General features: G+C 51.0%; 1 protein-coding gene across 1 annotated transcript in view; it reads left to right on the forward strand.

Moving 5' to 3' along the window:
• Window positions 1–18,314, forward strand: part of rev3l (REV3 like, DNA directed polymerase zeta catalytic subunit) — a 59,970-nt gene that overhangs the window by 11,891 nt on the left and 29,765 nt on the right. Inside the window, exons 2-4 of the mRNA XM_035422120.1 lie at window positions 14,726–14,915; window positions 16,043–16,117; window positions 16,961–17,121. Of these exons, the coding sequence (XP_035278011.1) occupies window positions 14,726–14,915; window positions 16,043–16,117; window positions 16,961–17,121 (426 nt within the window). The remainder of the gene's footprint in view (window positions 1–14,725; window positions 14,916–16,042; window positions 16,118–16,960; window positions 17,122–18,314) is intronic.

Genomic DNA, 18,314 nt, shown 5'->3' on the forward strand with positions numbered 1-18,314 from the left:
CAGGCTAATTCTAGAGTATATGTGATAAAAATAATTTGTGATTTTTTTTCCCCTGTGTAGCCTATTTTCCTCTAAATGGCCAGGTTTTCAGGTTACATTCAAGCAGCGTTTTACTCCAGCCTAATCAAGCAGCATTAAATTTAAATGGTCCAGAAAAAGTCAACAGCGGAATTGTTTATAAATAAAATGCTGATGAACGCGAGGATTTGTACGTAGTAATATTGTGAAAATAGAAAGGGCCGAATTTGTGGGTTTGTATTGAAGGCAACGAGAAACGGCTGCCTCTGCGTCAGTCCGTTCCAAGTCTCCCTACTGTTCCACTGAGGGTCAATTCCGTGTCACTGTACTGAAAACCGCAGTTAGGATTGACAGGCCTTGGCTATTCACATCACAGTGAAAGGTAGCAGAGCGCGGTGTCCCAGAAGCCCCTCAGACTCGGTACGTCTAGGGCTTTAAACAAACGCCTCATTCAGAGCAAGCGTCTGAGCATCGCAGACAACTGCTGAGTTGCTTGAAATATGCAAATGAAATGGGTCAGCAGACAAAACCTTTATTTCGTTTGAACATTCGTTTAAATTGAATTTAAATTTTTAAAAAGAGGCGTTGTGTAAGCGCGGGCCATAATGCTTTAGTAAACGGTGAACATATTTAAAAAGCAATCAGAAGTGTGACGGCTGAGTCTTTCGGCTGGTGCAGAGCTCTGTGCTCCTACTGCATGATTATTAAAGGAACCACGCTGTGTTTTTCTGCTGATTTCAAACATCAGGGCCCAAGGGATGCTGGTTTTAGTGTCCTAAAAAAAGGAACATTGCAATGTTTAGACCCACTGAGATTTTTTTTTTCCACTTTGTTTTCTGTAGCAAAAACGAGTTTTTTATTGCTTGGCTCACCTCAAAGATTTAGACAACTAGCTATGGTTGGCTAGTGAAACTTTCTGTTAGTGGAGGGAAAATTTCGAGTGTACATTCATGTGCAGACCATTGTTGACTGTCCTTTTTCCAAGTGTTTCAACTGCCTCTTAGTTTTCTTTAAACAATGCTTATTGAATAAATATTCAAATTGCCTGTGTTATTAAGGTTTTTCATTTAGTTTTAGCCTTGAGGTTTGATTGGGATGAATTCACCTCAGGGCGTATAGACTTGCCCTCAAGCACTGTCATTAGCCAACTATGACCAGGAGTTCACAGCCGCAGGGTGTAACTGCTGGGCACCAGCCAGCAAAGGTAGCCTCATCCCTTTACTGGGCATTCAGCAGTGTCTGTTGACTGTCTCGACACCTGCAGTGATCACAGCCCTCCCCCCGACCGCTCTGTTTCCGCGGCGCGAGCGTCTCCCCTCGCAGTCCTGCTGCTCCCAGGCCCAGGGACTGCAGCGCTGCTCCTTAATTCGCCGGTCACGGTCTGTGGCGCTCTCCGTCTCCCGCCACCCTCCGAGGCGGTCTAAAAAAAAACGACGAGACGCAGGCCAGAGCCGGAGGGTCCTCTCGGATGAGTGACGCGCGTCGGTTCGCGTTACCTTTCCGGGGGCTTCCGCGGCTCCCCCGCAGCGAGGCGGGGTTCAGCGACCCGTGCGGGACCCGGGCAGCGGCGGCCCTTTTATCTTTTAATGACACCACCCCCGGCGACGGTCGCCCGCGCAAGCGCAGTGAGCGTCGACGGCGGAGATTAGCATGGCAGGCGCAGACGCGGCTCGGCGAGGGCAGATTGCTCACAATCAGGTCACGGACGCGTCGCTGAAAGCTTCAGCCAAGCGTCCAGTCTGTCGAGATGCTCCTCGAACGGAGTCTGGCATCTGGGCCTCAGTGTGTCAGAGGGGCAATGTAAGTAGCTAAGTGAATAGGCAAAATTAATTACCACAAGCGCATCCTGACCGTGTTAAATTTATGAGAATTAATATTACAATGAGTACTGTGTAACAAAGGAAACAAACTGTCGCAATGCTAGCAAGAACTAGCTAAGAATAATATACATGTTTTTTTTAATTCCCTTTTTTCTCCATCTATTTGGGACTGTTGATTTTTCTTCTTGAATATACAGTCGTGATACACACAAAACAGAGCCTTGCTGAAATATGTGGTCTTACTCCAGTTTACACACACACAAACCGGAGACCATTTCACTGGCCTGCACAGTACTGCAGGATAGCAAGTGCCAGGCAGAGGAAAGGTGCGTGCCATACAGGGGCTGGTTGTCTGTGGGCACCTGGCCAGTTGTTGGGGAAACCCTGGCAACCTGAAGCTAGTCTACCCTGATTGGATGAAAGCTGGTGTGTCAACCACTGCCAGAGGCATCTGACTGCAGGCTTGATATCAAACCCAACCTTTACACATCTACCCCTGTAGTACAATGGAGACACTGGAAAAGCAGAATTGTTTTTAAGCAATTGCACGCGTCAGTGAGTGGTGTTTGATGCCAAACCCCACCCGTCAACATCCAACCCTGACCCTCTCGCATCCTGCAGTCAGATATACTTGACCACTGTGGGCTCCTTGTCTTGTGACGTAAAGGCATGATCCTGTGGCCTCTTAGAATTAGGGTTCAGCCCATGCTAATGATGAGCACAGAGCCCGATGAGAGCCCCTGAATAACTATTTGAAATAAGAATTTCAACACATTCATGTTTTATGATATTCATTTAGGGACATGTGGTGTCCTGTTTTTTTTGTTTGTTTACTTTGTTGGCACAGGTGAGTAGGGTTGTTAAGGCGTTCAGATTTATGAAGGTGGTCTGCATGAAGAAACGATTACTCTGGAAAACACTGCATTTAGCTTAGCGGGCCTGCCTGAGTAAGACCTGATTTATACTTAACAGAAGTGTGCGGTGTGTGCGTTCCAGGGGAGGTGTGCGGCATACACAAGCAGCTCCATACAGATATGGGAGCTGAGTGCGTTTGTATTCAGGAGGACATGAACCCACAACCTTCCAAGGGAAGGCCTGTTAACTGACAGTCGCCAAGAAAAACTGGTGATTTTATTCACAATACTATTTAGTCTATTTAATAAAATGTTGGTGATTCTTTGATCACTGTTCCTTTTAGCTGTTGTAGAAAGCCATCCTTCTTGCCGTAGGTCTGCTGCAGTTGTCGCTAGCTTCGCTAGCTAGCCTTTGTGGGTTAGGAGAGGAAAGCAACTAGCAGTAGAGACTGCCTTTATGTACCTCTTTACGTTACGTTCATCACACATTTCATCCGTATGCATCACATTTGACTCTCTTATGCAGAACAACTTGCAATATTGGAGAAACAGAATAATATGAACAGTAGTATCAAACCTGGATAACCACACTCGCACACCAGCAATATCCAACAGCACAACATCACCAGTCCAGGTCAGCTGTGTTAGCCAAAAACCGAAGTACAAGTTCCGAATTCATACAGACTGCACCCATGAGGAGCCCTAAGAAGAGGTTACACGAAACAATAAAAATGTAACACGAAACAATAAAAATACCATAACCCTTTTTTTAAAGGGTTCATAAGGAGGGAATGCTGTTATGGCGGTGATGGGTGGGGAACCAGCATACAGTCAGGAGAGGCGGGTTTTCGGTCTCTTTATAGTGCCCATCCCTGCCCTTCAGTCTACAGCAGCGGTGTATCCTTCAGTCTAAGTCGCGGGGACCGGGCGCCATTTTTAGGGCACTAATATCCCAGCGGTGATGGGTAATTCAGTTATTCCCTCTCTCCATCTCCCTGGACACTCGCTCACCCTCACCTGTGTTCTCCCTGTGATCCAGTCATTAATTGGAGAGGCAGAGAGAGAGAGAGAGAGAGAGAGAGAGGCAGAGAGTGAGAGAGAGAGAGAGAGCACTTAGGATAAACAGATGCTGTTTTGTGTCTGGAACGTGTGGGAAATGGGTTCGCCGGGTTCTTCCATTTAGGCTGATAATGACAGCGAGGACCCGCCGCCGTGTGCGGACCCCACTTTCTCTGAATGAGAGGTTGTGGGGCGGGTAGGCGGGGCGACGGCAGGGCCGAGCAGCTTTCGGCAGACGCGTACCTGTATGCCGCTGCTGCAGAGAGCTCTTCTCCCCTCTCAAGGGAGCCATCTGGTAAAAGCTTCCATTTACCACTGCTGCCGCACCGGCCCAGAATGCCCGTCAAAAGAAGAGGAAAAAAAAAAAAAACGTCAGGGATATTTTTACCGTTTTCTTTTTCTTTTGTCGGTTTGCCGTTCAGGGACTCTTGTTTCCTTCATTGCTGCCAAGAATAATGGCAAACAAACGGCAGCTTAGTCTGAAAAGGCATTTTACGGACGAGCGAAAGGTTCTCCCTACTCCTAGCGTTAGCTACAGAGCCCAACCCTGCACGTGGTCCACCGGCCCAGCAGGTACGGAAGGTCCACCGGCCCAGAAGAAGCAAGGGTTTCCACATCCCCCCCCCCTCAGTGGCACCTGCTTTGCTGTAGTTCTCTGGGCTGATCTCACTCCCTGTATCGCTCGATGATGCGGTGTCAGCGCTGGTGACAGGTGAAGACGGCGTTGGAGACAGATGTGGAGGTGCGGAGGCTGCCGCAGTGCTGCATGCAGCTGCTTTCGATCTGCCTTTCCCTGCCACCTCCACCCCGATGGGAAATCAGTGCGCGTTTTCCACGCTCCGCGTTGGAAAAACGTGTTATATGTTAATGCTAAGAAAAAGATAATATCTTGGATGTCAGAAATGTTTGCTGCCGGAGAAGAGCCTCTGTTTCTACTTAATAAGCATACGCTAGCCAGACGGAGTGAACAAACGGCTGTCCAGCTGTCGGTGTGATTTTACTGACTGACGTCCCCTGCCACGCCCCCCCCTGTCCCCGCAGGTCCCAGTCACGCGGTGGGGGGGTCGCTGCGAGGTGACATTTGAGTCTAGCCCGTGCTAATCTCCGGCGAAACCCGGTCGTGACCCCCCTTTCCGATAGCTCGGGCGCGTCTGCGGCAAGCCGTCTTTGGGCCCGCTCCCTCGGGCCCCGCCTCCCTCCGCGAGGCCTCGCCCGCGACTGTTAATCAGCGCGCGGGATCGTTAGCGCCGTTCCGCCGGCAGTTGATGAATGAACTGCGCCCTGTCAGACGAGTCATATTCTTTCCCCGCGGAGATGGATGGGAGGAGTATTGGGAAGGTTATGGAATCTTTCGGCTGAAATTAATTACTACGGTTTGCAGGCGCTGGGGGTCTGCTGGGGTGAACCTGAAGACTCTGCGTGCGGCCGCGTACGAGTATCTGAAGCATAAAAACAGGAAGGCGGCTTCAGGAAACGCTGTGTTCACACCCGTGTCTTTGCTCCTGTGATACAGACCAACACTGGGTGTGCTGTCATGGTGCATATTATTGGTGAACGTTTAGGATGTTCACTATTCCTGGTATGTGGTTATGGTTTATTTTGGTAGGGTGTTTGTATGTACTCGATGTACTGTTACAGTGTGTCTGGGTGTGGTGTTTTTCTATATAGGCTACATGGTGCATATCATTTCAGCTGTGCTTTTATGATGTATAGACTACTGAATATGGCATTAGCAAAGGGGTGCTCTAGTGATATTACTGGTCCAGGTGTGCCATTGTGATGTATATCGCTCCAGCTGTGTTGTTATGATTTATAGCCTACTGGGTGTAGTAGCTTTAGCTGAAGTTTTAATGAGTCCCCTGCACAACTGTGGAAAGGTGGACAGGCCCAGCTGTTGAGTCTCATGCATATTTAAGGATGGCGCTCCGTGGAAGGCATGCTGGATTAACTGAGTCATGTACAGTTCACAGCGCAGTCCCCTCCTCCCAGCTAACGCGGCTCTTTCCTGTGAGCGGAGAGCGGTTGGCACGCGGTGTTTCCTGATGCCCTCCACGTGCCCCCCCGCTCGCACGAGGTTCCCTTCAGGCCTGACGGTGGCGCTACATGGAGGGCCTGAAGTCTCTGGAGCCCCGCGAAGGGGACGGGGGTCCTCGACTCGGAGGGGGGTATCGCTGCAGACCTGATATTTCGGCTCCCTCAGGCCCTGGCGGCGGAGCTGCACGGCGGGTGCTGTTCTCGGAGGTCCCGTGCCAGCGCGTAATCAATACAGCATGAGGCCGGGGCCCCGCTCCGTCCTGGACGCTCTGCTCGTCGGGCTCCCGGCCAAGACGACGTTGCCGCTGGAAACGGGGCCCCCGGTAAACAGTGCAGACAGTGAGTCTCGGCAGGGTTTGGAGTCGATCCGCGTCCCTCTCGCGGTGAATGAAGTCAGGGCGCTGAGGAGCACAAAGGAGCCAGTGACACGGCGAGACTCGCGTTTCGGGGAATTCGCCTTTCTCCACGTGCCCATAAACGGGTGACAGAAAAGGGACGAGTCCCAGACCATGGAAAACCTGAGCCGTCCACAAGCCAGGAACTGAGTGCCGTTGCGTCAGTGCACCAGCAGCAGTTGGCTTGTGGGCCTTCGGTGGAAAGCGAGGATGAATTCGAGGATGTCTGAGGTCTGGGAGTCCGCCTGCACCTTGCTCAGGAATTTATGTACACAAGGTCGGTGAGGAACGGCCGACGGTGGGGAAGGGTGTTTCTAAGTTTCGGATGTGGGCGACATGTCTGAAAATCGTTCAGGATTCTGTGCGTCGTTTCGGGCGAGGGGTGGCACCTGCGGGCCTGTCCTAATAGATTTCGTGGCCCGGGAGCTTTCCCCTCCTCTCCGTAAAGACACTGGCTCCTTTCAAGCTTTTATTCCGAGCGCGGAGGGGGAAAAAAATGAATCGCGCTACGCTCTCTGCATGAGAAGCAGGCCGCGCCGTCGAACGCGGCCCCCTCCACGGAATAGCGCCGGGTCGCCGGGGAGATTGTTTGCATTTTTTTTTTTAAACGGCCCGTCTGTAAACGTGTGAAGCGGCGCCGCAGATGAATGCGCGCTGGCCTTTGTTCTCTTTAGCGAGCGGCTGCGAGGGGAAAGGAACGAAAAGCGATTAGGACCTCAGTCGCGAGGCGTGGAACTGATTGCTTAATTTTCATTAAGGCGGTAAATCAGCGGCGCCGTGCGGCGGGCGACGGCGGATTTCGGGGAGCGGCGGGAGGGGGGGGCCCGGGGGCCTGCGGCAGGCACGCCGCGCTCGTTACCGGCCTCAATCGCTCGAAAATGAACTCCGGGGGAATTGTTTGGCTGGACACGCCCAGCGTATGCCGAGTGGCCCTTCGCTGACCTCACAGCGATGACCTGGCTGGGACGTTTTTGTTATGTCTGACCTGGCACTTACCCCTGGGTTGTTTTATTTTCTCTCGGGGGGCCATTTAACCCTTCACACACACACACACACACACACACACACTCTCTCTCGTAAGGAGTGTGTGTAGGGTGTGGTGGGTTGCTCTGCTTTGGGGGTGTAAGTAAGATCCCCACTTGCCCCAGGATCCTCTGCAGCAGGTCAGCAGACTTTGTGACGAATGTGACTAAAATAGCTTCTCTCCCACCCCTGCATCTGTGCCAGCGCCGTCTGCCAATTCCCCTTGCACCCGAGCTCCACCCCCGCCCCCGCCCCCACCCTCACCCACACCCACTTTCATGCATGCGCCACCCGTTTAAAAAGGGAGGGGGTCATTTGCATTTTCCTCTACGGCACTGCCAGTCCCGTTTGCTTCCATGATCCCATCTTGGGCACGCTCCCAAGAGCACGGCTTCATAAATCGCAAGCCTGGCAGGATTTCAATAGTCTCGCGCGGACCGGCTCTAACTACGGGGTACACGGAGCCCGAGAGCTCTGCACGACCCTGGTTAATTGGTTTATAAAGCGGGGCATAAATTTCTTGTTTTTGCAAAGTGATTACTCTTACCAGGACAACCCCGCGTTAATTTAGTGAGCCAAAGATGGGAGGGAATCCATTAGCGAGGGCGTGATTTAGGGGGGCACCGCAGGTGTCTGCGGGCGGGCGGGCGGGCGAGGTGAGGGTTCCCTTCTGCGGCGGGACAGGCGTGCAGAGCCTGAACATCGACCGGAAACCCCCTTACCTACCCGCCTCCCCCCCCATCGTTGCGCCAGTCGCGTATCGCATCGTAAAACCCGGTACAGCACGGCGAATCGCCCGCGAACCCGGCGCGTCCTCATGAAGATTAATGCCCGCGCTAATGAGAGAAAAACAAAAAGCCCAGAGACCGGCTGCTCTCCTTTCCGATGCTCGCTGTAATGCGCTCGGAACGCGGCGGCGCCACTGCGAGGTGTTATAAATCACCCATCCGCAATTAACTCATTAAAAAAAAAAAAAAGAAGAATGCAGCGGAGGATGAATTATGGTGAAAATCCTCCACCGCTGGCAGAAGCCGTATTGATTGGCATGTGCGTTCATGTGGCGCATATTAGTTTCCAGCGTGCGTCACTCTCTGCTGATTCCACGGGCACACAATAGAGCGCATGCCTGTGTGTGCGCGCGCGTGTGTGTGTGTGTGTGCGTGTGTGTGAATGCGATTGTGTCTGCTGTTTTTGCTGCACAGATGCTTCCGTTGGATCAGTTTTGATGGAGCTGTCGGTCTGCATAGGATGGGTGCGTTAACATGTTAAACCCTGTTGTGGACAGGAGCTGATGGAATCTGAGGTTCAGTGCATTAGTCCTGCTTCTGACTCCCGGGGGTTTTTGAGACTAGCTCCTCCTGGTGGCAGGAGGAGATAATAACCTGTAGTTGTTTTGTTACAGCTAGACACTGGCAGACAAACAGACCCCAATTCCTTTCTTATATTCTATTTTGGGTCCCTCAGGTGCTCTGCGTGTTTGGCACTGTTTTAATATTGCAGTAATAGACAGGAAGTCCTGTCGTGCTGCTTTGGGGAAAGGGATGTGAAAGGAGGCTTTCGCTATTTGGGTTTATAACCAGTGCATGAATGTGGTTCTCGGCTGTGGGGATGGTGCAGTCTTTTTTATGAGGCTTTCACCAGCCATCTTTCAAGTTCAAGGTATGGAAAAGTCCTTTTTATAGGCTATTACCGGAGCAATCTTAAATGTAAATGATTTGCACTAACGAAATAACAGCACTCACTAAAAAATAAATAAATCTCCGAGTTATCCGGGTTATTGAAAATTCAGGTCTCACTGAAGCTTGAAACAACCTTTTATGTTAAAATAAAAAGACGAGTATTCAGACATACCCTACACATTAATGGCAGTAAATGGTCTCTCTGAGAATGATTAATAAATGCCTGATGCGTCCGTCCAGCCGCTTTGTCTGGGATTCTGTGTTCTCATAGAAAGGCAGCAGGTGTCTCTTCATGGCCTCTGCAGACTAAGCCGGATCTGCATTGCTGCGGTTGGAGATGCTAGTGTGCTCCACGGACTGAGGAGAGCTCCACAGTTTCCCTTTCAGCAGGAGAGGGTTAACAAAGGAGAATGCGACAGCACGCGCTGTAGCGCGGGGCTCTGGAAGCGGTCCTACGCGGCGGCGGCCTCTACGGCGGGGCTGGCTGTGCAGGTGGCACGGCGAGCGATATGGTGGATTTAGTGACAGAGCGGGCTTTGCTTGGCTAGAGCCGTCCTGAACTCAGTACGGAGGGAGAGGGAGGAACGAGGCTTCAGTCCTTCCGTTTAGTGCTTGTTCAGGATGCAGCTTTTGGGGCGTTTTCCCTCCTCCCCTCCAGGGTACAGTAATAAAAGAGAGAGGGTACAGTACGGAGGGCTGCAGGAACGCTGAGTCATTCCGACGCTCGGCGAAAAAAGCCCAGGGAGGGAGAGAGGGAGGGAGGGGGGGTGGGGTTTTTCGGGGAGCCGTCGGAAAAACCGAACGGCACGTGCGCAGCCACCGCCGCCGCCGCCGCCGCCGCTCTCCCCAGACAGCGGTGCCGCAGCAGGCACGCCTCCGGGCTCCCGTTCATTCATAAAAAAGAGAGAGAGAGAGAGAGGGAGCGAGAGAGAAAAAAACGGTGGCTCGGCAGCTGACGGGCAGCCCGGGGAGTACTCCGACAGGAAGGGCTTTTGAAAGAGCGGCGGGCGAGGCCGAGCGCTCGGTCGGATATCGCTCCCCGCCTCCCCGGCCAGCTGGGCGTAGAGAATGACTCGTTTATGCCTCTCCCCGCTGCCTGCGCCCAAGCTTGTGCTCGCCGGCGCCGTTGCCTAGCAACTGCAGCAGTCCGCGATTGGCGCCGGGGATATGTCTGAGTTAACACACACACACACACACACACGCGCGCGTGCGCACGCGCTCCAGCCCTGAGCATTCTGACAGTCTGCTGCCTTTGTGTGCGCCTCTGACTGTACTGGTTCACACAAGAGTCACGGTTTCGACCTGTGCCTCGACCCTTTTGTTTTTTTTTTCTTCCCCCCCCCCTCAGGGTCCTGTCCTGTTTGGCATCTCTCTCAATATTTGTCTTGAGAGAGGCAGGAACGGCCTGTTCCCTTTTTAGCATTATCCGTCCGTCCGTTCCGTGCGGCCGCGGTTTATTCCCGGTGACGGATGATGCCGGGGGTTATGATGCCGGAGATAAGGCCCGGGGCGGTGTGCCGTGGATCTCATCCCTTATCGCAGCCCCCTGCATGTGCGCGGCAACGAGGAGGGGGAGTGCGGCACGCGGGGCTGTCGGCGCGCGCCGCGGTTCAGGGGAGCGCTAACGGCCCTCCGCGGTCACGCTCCGCCGCCCGCTCCCTCCCGGTCGGCCGAAGCCGTCTCTCCTCCTCCGACCGCGCCGCCCCGTCCGTCTTTCCCTTATCTGCTCCCGCCGACAGCCGTAATCCTGCGCGCCGCCGGGCCCTGCCGTCGGTGACGGCGTTGTTGATGGTGGTGCCGGCTCAGCTGCAGGAGGAGACAGAGCAGGCTGCGGCGTGGGTGCCGGTGGCAGCTGTTCCTAGATGGCGGCGACTCGCACCGGGACCCGAAAGCTCGGCGAGCGGGGAGCCTTTAGAGGTCCCGGCGGAGAGAGGGGAGGAGATCGTCTGTATGCGCAGACGCTCCCACTTGTCTCTCCGTCTAGACGGGCCTTGTGACGCGCTGCTCCTCAGAGAGAGAGCGGGTCACAGGGACTCTCCCCCTGGACCGACAGAGTGAAGAGAGCCACGCTGGTTTACCAGTAAATCACCACTATGAGTGGATCCACAAGGATTTGGGTCCCCCTGCATGTGCTGCCAGATTTCACCGTCAGGTTTATTCTGAGAGAGAGAAAAAACAAAAGGGTAGGTGGCTTATGCCCCTCCCCTTTTTTCTATTTTTAAATCATCAGCCTTGTTTTGACTTTTAAAAAAGTGAAAAAGATACCATTTTAGTCGGCAGTTGTGGTCAATATCCTAAAAATAGCTGGAAGACTTGATTTACAACTGTTCTTCATCAACAGACAACCTGTTTTCCATCTTGTTTCCGTAGGTTATTTTTTTCGGTTGTGTGGTCCACGCACGTCATATTTTCAGTTGTCAAGCGTAGCAGTAAAATGAAGTCCTATCATAACAGCACCATAAAAGTGATATTAAATATAAATTGGAATGAAGTGCATTAGTGTTCTAACAGAAACGCGATGACCACTCTTAATCATTACCAAATTTAGTGCGAGTAAAATATGTGCTGGAACAAGGAGCAGGGTTGGATTCAGTGCTTCAGTATTGAACACCGGCCTGTTCAGTAATAGATTTGCTCATTTCTGTTCTGTTCCATGAAAACAGAGAAAGATTTTCAGAGGTTGCCAGGGGTTACCCGTTAGGAGTTCCGGTTTCCTTCCAAGTCTAATTTGTGTTTGTAACCGTATTTCACGGGGAGTTCAAAACACAAGGCCATTAAACCTCCCACAGTTTTGTTAATAGGATTAAGGCAGTTCCAGCATCACAATACTCGACCAGAAAAACAACAAAAAAAAAACTCAACAAAAATAGATGGGCCTACAGTTTGTCTGTAATGTGTAATGCCAAGGGGTAAGGTTATCTTTTTAGAAATAAACTCCTGCAACGCTGGGTCTGTCGAGCCGCGGAGTCATGCTGCGTGGTGTTTTCACACACTGGAGAGGTACAGGGGAGAAGCAAGTCTGGGGGAGGGAGGGAGGGAGGGAGGGGGGGGGCTGCGTTGATTACAGTAATAGACGGTGTAGACACGCGGGCTCTGCGTACGGCAGAAGGTCTTGGAGGTGCGACGCCGATGCCGTCCAGCGGCACAGTCGCCAGATGCTGCAGCCGCCTCCGGGATAATGTATGCCGTTCCGTCTGCGCCACGCGTGCTCCACAGACCGGAGTTAGCAGGCTATTACGAAAGGTGCAGATGTGCTCCCATGATCCATTTATGCCTTTCAGTATGTCCAGTTGTTTCTGTCACGAATGATTATTCTGAGGACTGTTGAAACCTGCACTCCCCCCACTGTGGGTGAACGGGAAAGGATGAAAGCATCGGGCTAGTTTAAAAAAAAAAAAAGAAGTCTTTTCAAACAGACCGAGATCAGACAATGTATTGTTCCGATTCACCGTATACCACTGGGCCGGTTTTATAAATGACACGTCAGCAAGCTCATTAGCGCCGCACGCTTAATTATATGTGGCAGCGAATTAAAAATTCCAGTCTACTTGTGACATCAGTCGGCTGAAATATGAACTCGGGTATGTGCAGGCCTGCTTGGGGTTTCTCATTCTGTCTTTCAGAATCCGCTTTGCTGTAAATCTAATGTGAAGATTTTGTCATTCTGAAAGTGTGGACATCAGCTGGATTCGACTACAATCAAGTCCTGACCTGTGTATGTGGTCCAGGCTCTCTAAATTGAAAAAAACTTGGATGAATTAACCTCAATGTGGCACATTTTAGCCCTTCTCTGTTTCGAACCCTCAACTGGCTGTGTTTCTGTTAGTACTGCTGTGCTGATTAATTAGGCCTATACCTCATAGAGTGCATTTGCATTCACTGCCACTCTTTTGTTCTCTAGGTATGTACACGGTAATGCAGCATTCATTTAGATTGGTTCGAAATGTACTTTTTTTGGCATCAATTTAAGCGCTCCTTATTACCTTATTTTTTTTTAGCAAGTTCCACCTTATGTTCCACCTTTCTGAGCGGATTGGGGGTTTTGAACTACACTGCTTCTGTAAAATGGCCCTCGCCGGGGCAAATTGCGATGTCACATGGCCGTGTTTGTTTCGGGCGACGTGCTCGAGCCTCTCCTCAGCCGATTAAGACTGGGGCAGGCTAAGACTCTGCACGTGAAGGCGGCTATGGCTTCGCAGCTCTTTGTGTTTTATAACATGGTGGAGCTGCTCCTGTGGCTGTCTCCAGCACACCGGCTCACTGAATTCAGCGCTTTATGAACTGAGGGTGGAGAACCGTCGATGGGCCACCAGAGAGGTGGGGGTGAGTGGAGGGATACAGAGCAGCACGGTATGCTCCTCCCACCTGCATTCCCACCAATCAGACTCGCGACTCCACTGGCTAGTGCGCATGCGTTTAACAATGTACAGACAGTACTATATGGAATACTGTCATTTTAAATACCCTAACCCTAACCCTAACCCTACATTTCAACATATAGACTACGTTTTTACAAATGGTCTGGTCACAGATAATGTATTTACTAATCAAGTGCAGCATAGACAAAAAAAATTAAGAAAGCCTCCTCTAATTCATCCATTAGAATTAAGAAATTATGTGTTGCATATTGTATATATTTGCTGTTCACTGATGCCAGGCAGGAGCAGTGCAACCTTGCAACCTTTTTGTGACCAGCCCCGTTCTGTGTTCACTACTATACACATCTGGTCCCTTGTAACCCCATGATCTCCTGAGAGTGGTTCATAGGCAGGCCTGTATGCATACCTGAGAGGTCCAGGCATTGCTGGAAAGAAGAACAGGGAGTGCAGAGGAGGCTGAATTTGAATCCTGTGACTCTAAAAGTGTAGTTTAGCACGTTGCGCATTTCTTGGCTAGCTCCCACTAGTGGTTGGAAGATTCAGACATTTATTTCCTACCTAGATTTTTTATACACGGTTGTTTTGTGTGAGATTTTATCCTTTTCTCTGATATAGTAAGAATGAAAGTTTTGTCAGCTGTTCATTGTGTGATTTAGGGACAATTTTAAGTTTTTTGAATACACTTTAGACATGGATCTTGTTGTTATTAGTCTGGCCTGTGTGGTTCAGAAGAAAATTGAGCAAGGACATAAATGTAAAGAATGTGAAACTGTCAAGGAATAAAAATTCAACCCTTAGATCCCAACAACCCATATTAATCAAATTTAAAAGCATTTTACATGCATTCTAGTGTTCTATCTGGTGCTTAATGTGTTTTTGTGTTTGAACATTTTGGTCATGATACAGCATAACTGCCTGTTTGAATTCAAATAGAATAGGGGGAGGCATAGTTGGAGCCTGGTTAACGCGGTATATAAATAAATAAGCTGTATAGACATGCTGTATAAATAACATTTATTATCATTGTTATAATTATATTTGCAGTACGCATTCCTATTATATGGCGCATTCTGCATACTGTGATGATTTACAGATCTGCAATCTCAAATGCTGCTCGCAATAATGGGGCAAATTGCCAAAAAAGCAATATCATTGATACTTCGGCTAATGAGATACTCTAAGATGATACTGGCCATTAAGAGACACTGCCCATTAACCATAACCCGAGGACAGCCGGCCCTTCTTCCCCCTTCTTAAAGAGGCTGTTAACATGGCTACCTTTACATGTCAGCATAAAAGCAAAGGCAAGCAGACATTTCATTTTAATTTGACGTTTTTGTTTTCAAAATGAAGTGTTATGTATAAAAACATCACACATATATCAATATGTGTGTGTGTATATATATATATGTGTGTGTGTGGTGTGTGTGCATGTGTATGTACTGTTCTTCTATTGTCTTCCAGGCCAAAAGACATGCCTCCACCTCCATGGCGTCTTCCCCTACGTCTACGTCCCCTACGATGGCTACGGGCAGCCGCCGGACCGCTACCTCCACCAGGTGGCCTTCAGCATCGATAGGGCCCTCAACGTGTCCATGGGGAACCCCTCGTCCAGTGCGCAGCACGTCTTCAAGGTCGCACTGGTGTCGGGAATGTAAGTGCACGCATGTGCCTGTGGAGAGGCGTGCTCTCCAGATTCAGTTACTGTAGTGCAGTAGGGTAGTGTAGTCCTTGAACCTGAGTCTCTTGTGGTCTTGCAGGTTTTGCAGTGAAACAAAATGCAGTGTGTCTGTGTCTCTGTCTGTGTGTGTGTGTGTGTGTATGTAATGTAACATATTATGAATATGTAAAACTGCAGGAGGAATTTGGGACCAGCTTAATAACATGGGGCCAGTTGAAAATAATGTCTTTAATGTTGGCAATTGTATTGTAGATTTAAATTAAAACCATAACTAGTAACTGCACGCCAGAATATTCACATGCTGCCTTGACCTTGCACAACAGCCTACAAACTATTGAGCGTGTATGACCCTGATAATGGAGTAGTAATAGATTCTAGTTACAACAGTTACGTTGTATATTTACCCCCTGTCTGTGACCCCTGAACGTTATAAGCTTTGAATTCTGCTGCAGCGTCTGATGGCCTCACAGCTGAGTGCGCTCTCTGTGTTGCCTCTTAATGCAGTATGTGCCCCAGTGGGGCTCTCATGAGCAAAACGCATAAAGAGGATTCGCGCAAGGCAGCACTCGACTCTCTGATGTTTTACCTGTGACCGTTTTAGCGGAAAATAATCGTAGTCGTCTCTCTCTCGTCCGGGCTTTCGTTTTTCTCTTCCTTGGGCGAAGCGAAACGGCGCGGGGCGGCGATCGGTTACCGCTGGTTTAATATGGAAAAAAACGTTTGCCCGTCTTCCCCCGGACATGACTGGACACGAAGCCAAACAAAGCAGGAGGTCATTCCAGCGGCCTCCCTGTACTGGCTCGCAGGCAGATGAAACGGTGCCATTATGTAGAGCAAATGCGAAAAGGATCGCGAGAAGAGCAGGCTTCGTGCGGCGTTTTATTTATTTACGAAGTTCAGACGTGCAAACATTTCACACGGAATGTAAAAGCCGTGCGCTGTAAGTCCCTGCCGCCCCTCCGCTGTAAGCAGAATAAGAGAATAAGGCGTTCTGCCTCCGAGCTTTGGAGCAAAGCAGACTACTTCTCCTATAACGTCGATGGAGTCGACGCAACACAGTCTGGTCACGTACGTGACAGATAGTCTTTTCCCCCCCCCAGGCCCTTCTACGGATACCATGCGAAGGAGAAGCAGTTCATGAAGATCTATCTCTACAATCCTCAGGTGGTTAAAAGGTGAGCATCCCGTTCTCCTTGCGCACACTTACGTGTAAGAGCTGTGGTTGGGGCCTGAGATTTCTACAGAAAGAATCGGCCATCTTACATTCCTGTTCGTTTTCAGCCTGTATTCACATTAATGGCTGTGCAAATGGCTCAACAGCGGAAATGTTCTGCGGTAGCTGTGCAGCTGTGCGTGGCCGTGATTGTTTCTCCTGTATGTAATTTTTTTCCCCCATGAGGCCAAGGGGCTGATTGTGATTGCGAGGCCCAAGAGCCGGAAGTGTGGTGTAATAGGGCAGTCATTTGATGTTTGGGAACTGGGCCTTGTGACCTGAAGGTTGCAGGTTCATTTCCCATGGAGACCACTGCCATTGTGCCCTTGAGCAAGATGCTCGGTCTGAATTGCTTCGATAAAATATCTAGCTGTATAAATGGGTTTACCATATAAAAAATGAGGAAGCCGTGGATAAGAGTCGCTCTGGCTAGGAGCGTTTGCTGAATGCCCGTAATGTAATGAATCTTGTGTACAGATTCAAGGTAACATGTTTTTTTTTCTTTTCTTTTTTGTCCGGAAGCCAGTGAGAGAAAGATAACAGGAGATTCTGACCGTATCTTTCCATTCGTTCCGTGAACAATTCATTCCGTCAGTTATGCGACTCAATAATGGAACCGCGTCTTTTGCCAATGTCTATTCAGCAGTGAATTCCAGTAATGGCGACCGGTGAAAGTGCGCACCCCCGGTTCTGCCTCTCAGGCCTGAATTACCGAGCTCTTAAATGTAACATCGACCTTGGGTTGGAGAACCTGCTTTCATCTTTTTAGCGCGCACGCGTAACTGATGGGTCTCTCTGGTCCCAGGGTGTGCGAGCTGTTGCAAGGCGGGGCGGTCATGAACAAGAGCTACCAGCCCCACGAGGCCCACATCCCCTACCTGCTGCAGCTCTTCATCGACTACAACCTGTACGGCATGAACCTGGTCAACCTGGGCGCGGTCAAGTTCCGCAAGAGCCGGCGGAAAGGTAAGGTCGACCGGCCCGTCCGCTCGGTCGGGCAGGCAGGGCGGCTACCGCCTCTCGCCCTGCCAGTGAGCCGGGAAGTAAGGGGAGGTGTGCCGCTGGCTGTTATGTGTGTATTTGAGTTGGTCAAATGAGAGAAACCACCAGGAATGCTGCGGAGAACATTTTGAGGGTAATGTCACTGAACGTTTTCGAAAGGTGGTTTCGTTCCTGCGCAATGGAAAGCTGGAATTGTTCAGAGCTTTTTTTTTTCCGAGAGATTTTAGAGCTTTTCGGTCGCTAGAAAGTATTAAGTCATTTTGAGTTTCGATGAGTGGAAAGTTATGCTGTTGTTTATTTATTTCTAAGGTATCTGTATTCCACAGACCGAATGTTTAATTGCCTCGGGTTGTCGGTATTTAAGATGGTAAAGGATTCACTTCAGCTCAGTGGGTCTTTGTAACCCCTTTTTGTTTTCTTTAGTATTTTTTTTTCCGCAGATATTTTTTCCCCCAGTTCCTCAGAAAGGCGTGTTGTAGCTGTAGGTTCGTTCCCGGGCCGCGGGGTCCTCGGGGCGGGTTCGAGACGGCGCAGACTCGAAGGCGCTAGCGGGCTGCCGCGGTTCCGCTTCGCTCCGCGGGTCTGCCAGCTGGTCCGGGCAGCCGGCGCGCTGGAATGCAGCTGGCACACGCGCCGGCCGCGGGCACACGCGCCAGCCGCGGGCAGGCACGCCAGCCCGAGCGCAAGAACGGCTCCTGCGCCGCCGCGCGGAGGGGAATACCCTTCTGACCGAGACCCTCCCTCCCTCCCTCCCTCCCTCCCGACTTCGCCCCATTTAGCCCCGGGGGGATTCCCCCCCCCCCCCCCCCCCCCCCCCCCCCCCCAGCACTGGTTCGCATCCAGACCGTGGGGCGAATCCGTGAACCTGGAAATTGTGCCCCGCCCACCCGTGTAACGCTGTGGCTCGGCAGCGTGCTTCGCTGAGTCGCGGAGGATTCCCCGAGTTTGATTTCGGTCCGGGGCTTCGCCTGCCGAGCGACCCGCTCCACTGAGCGCATCGATGTGCGCTCTCCCTCTCTGGAGTCGCGCAGGTGTTTCTGCTGCTGTGTGAGAAACCTGAAGGTCCCGGGGCCTGGGACCGGTGGTTTATGTCCGTTTTGCCGGTCGCGGTTCTGTGAACTCGCGAATCCAGGCCCCCCCCACGCCGGCCCAAATTC

The sequence above is a fragment of the Anguilla anguilla genome, chromosome 6, assembly GCF_013347855.1.
Source record: "Anguilla anguilla isolate fAngAng1 chromosome 6, fAngAng1.pri, whole genome shotgun sequence".
Taxonomy (NCBI): domain Eukaryota; kingdom Metazoa; phylum Chordata; class Actinopteri; order Anguilliformes; family Anguillidae; genus Anguilla; species Anguilla anguilla.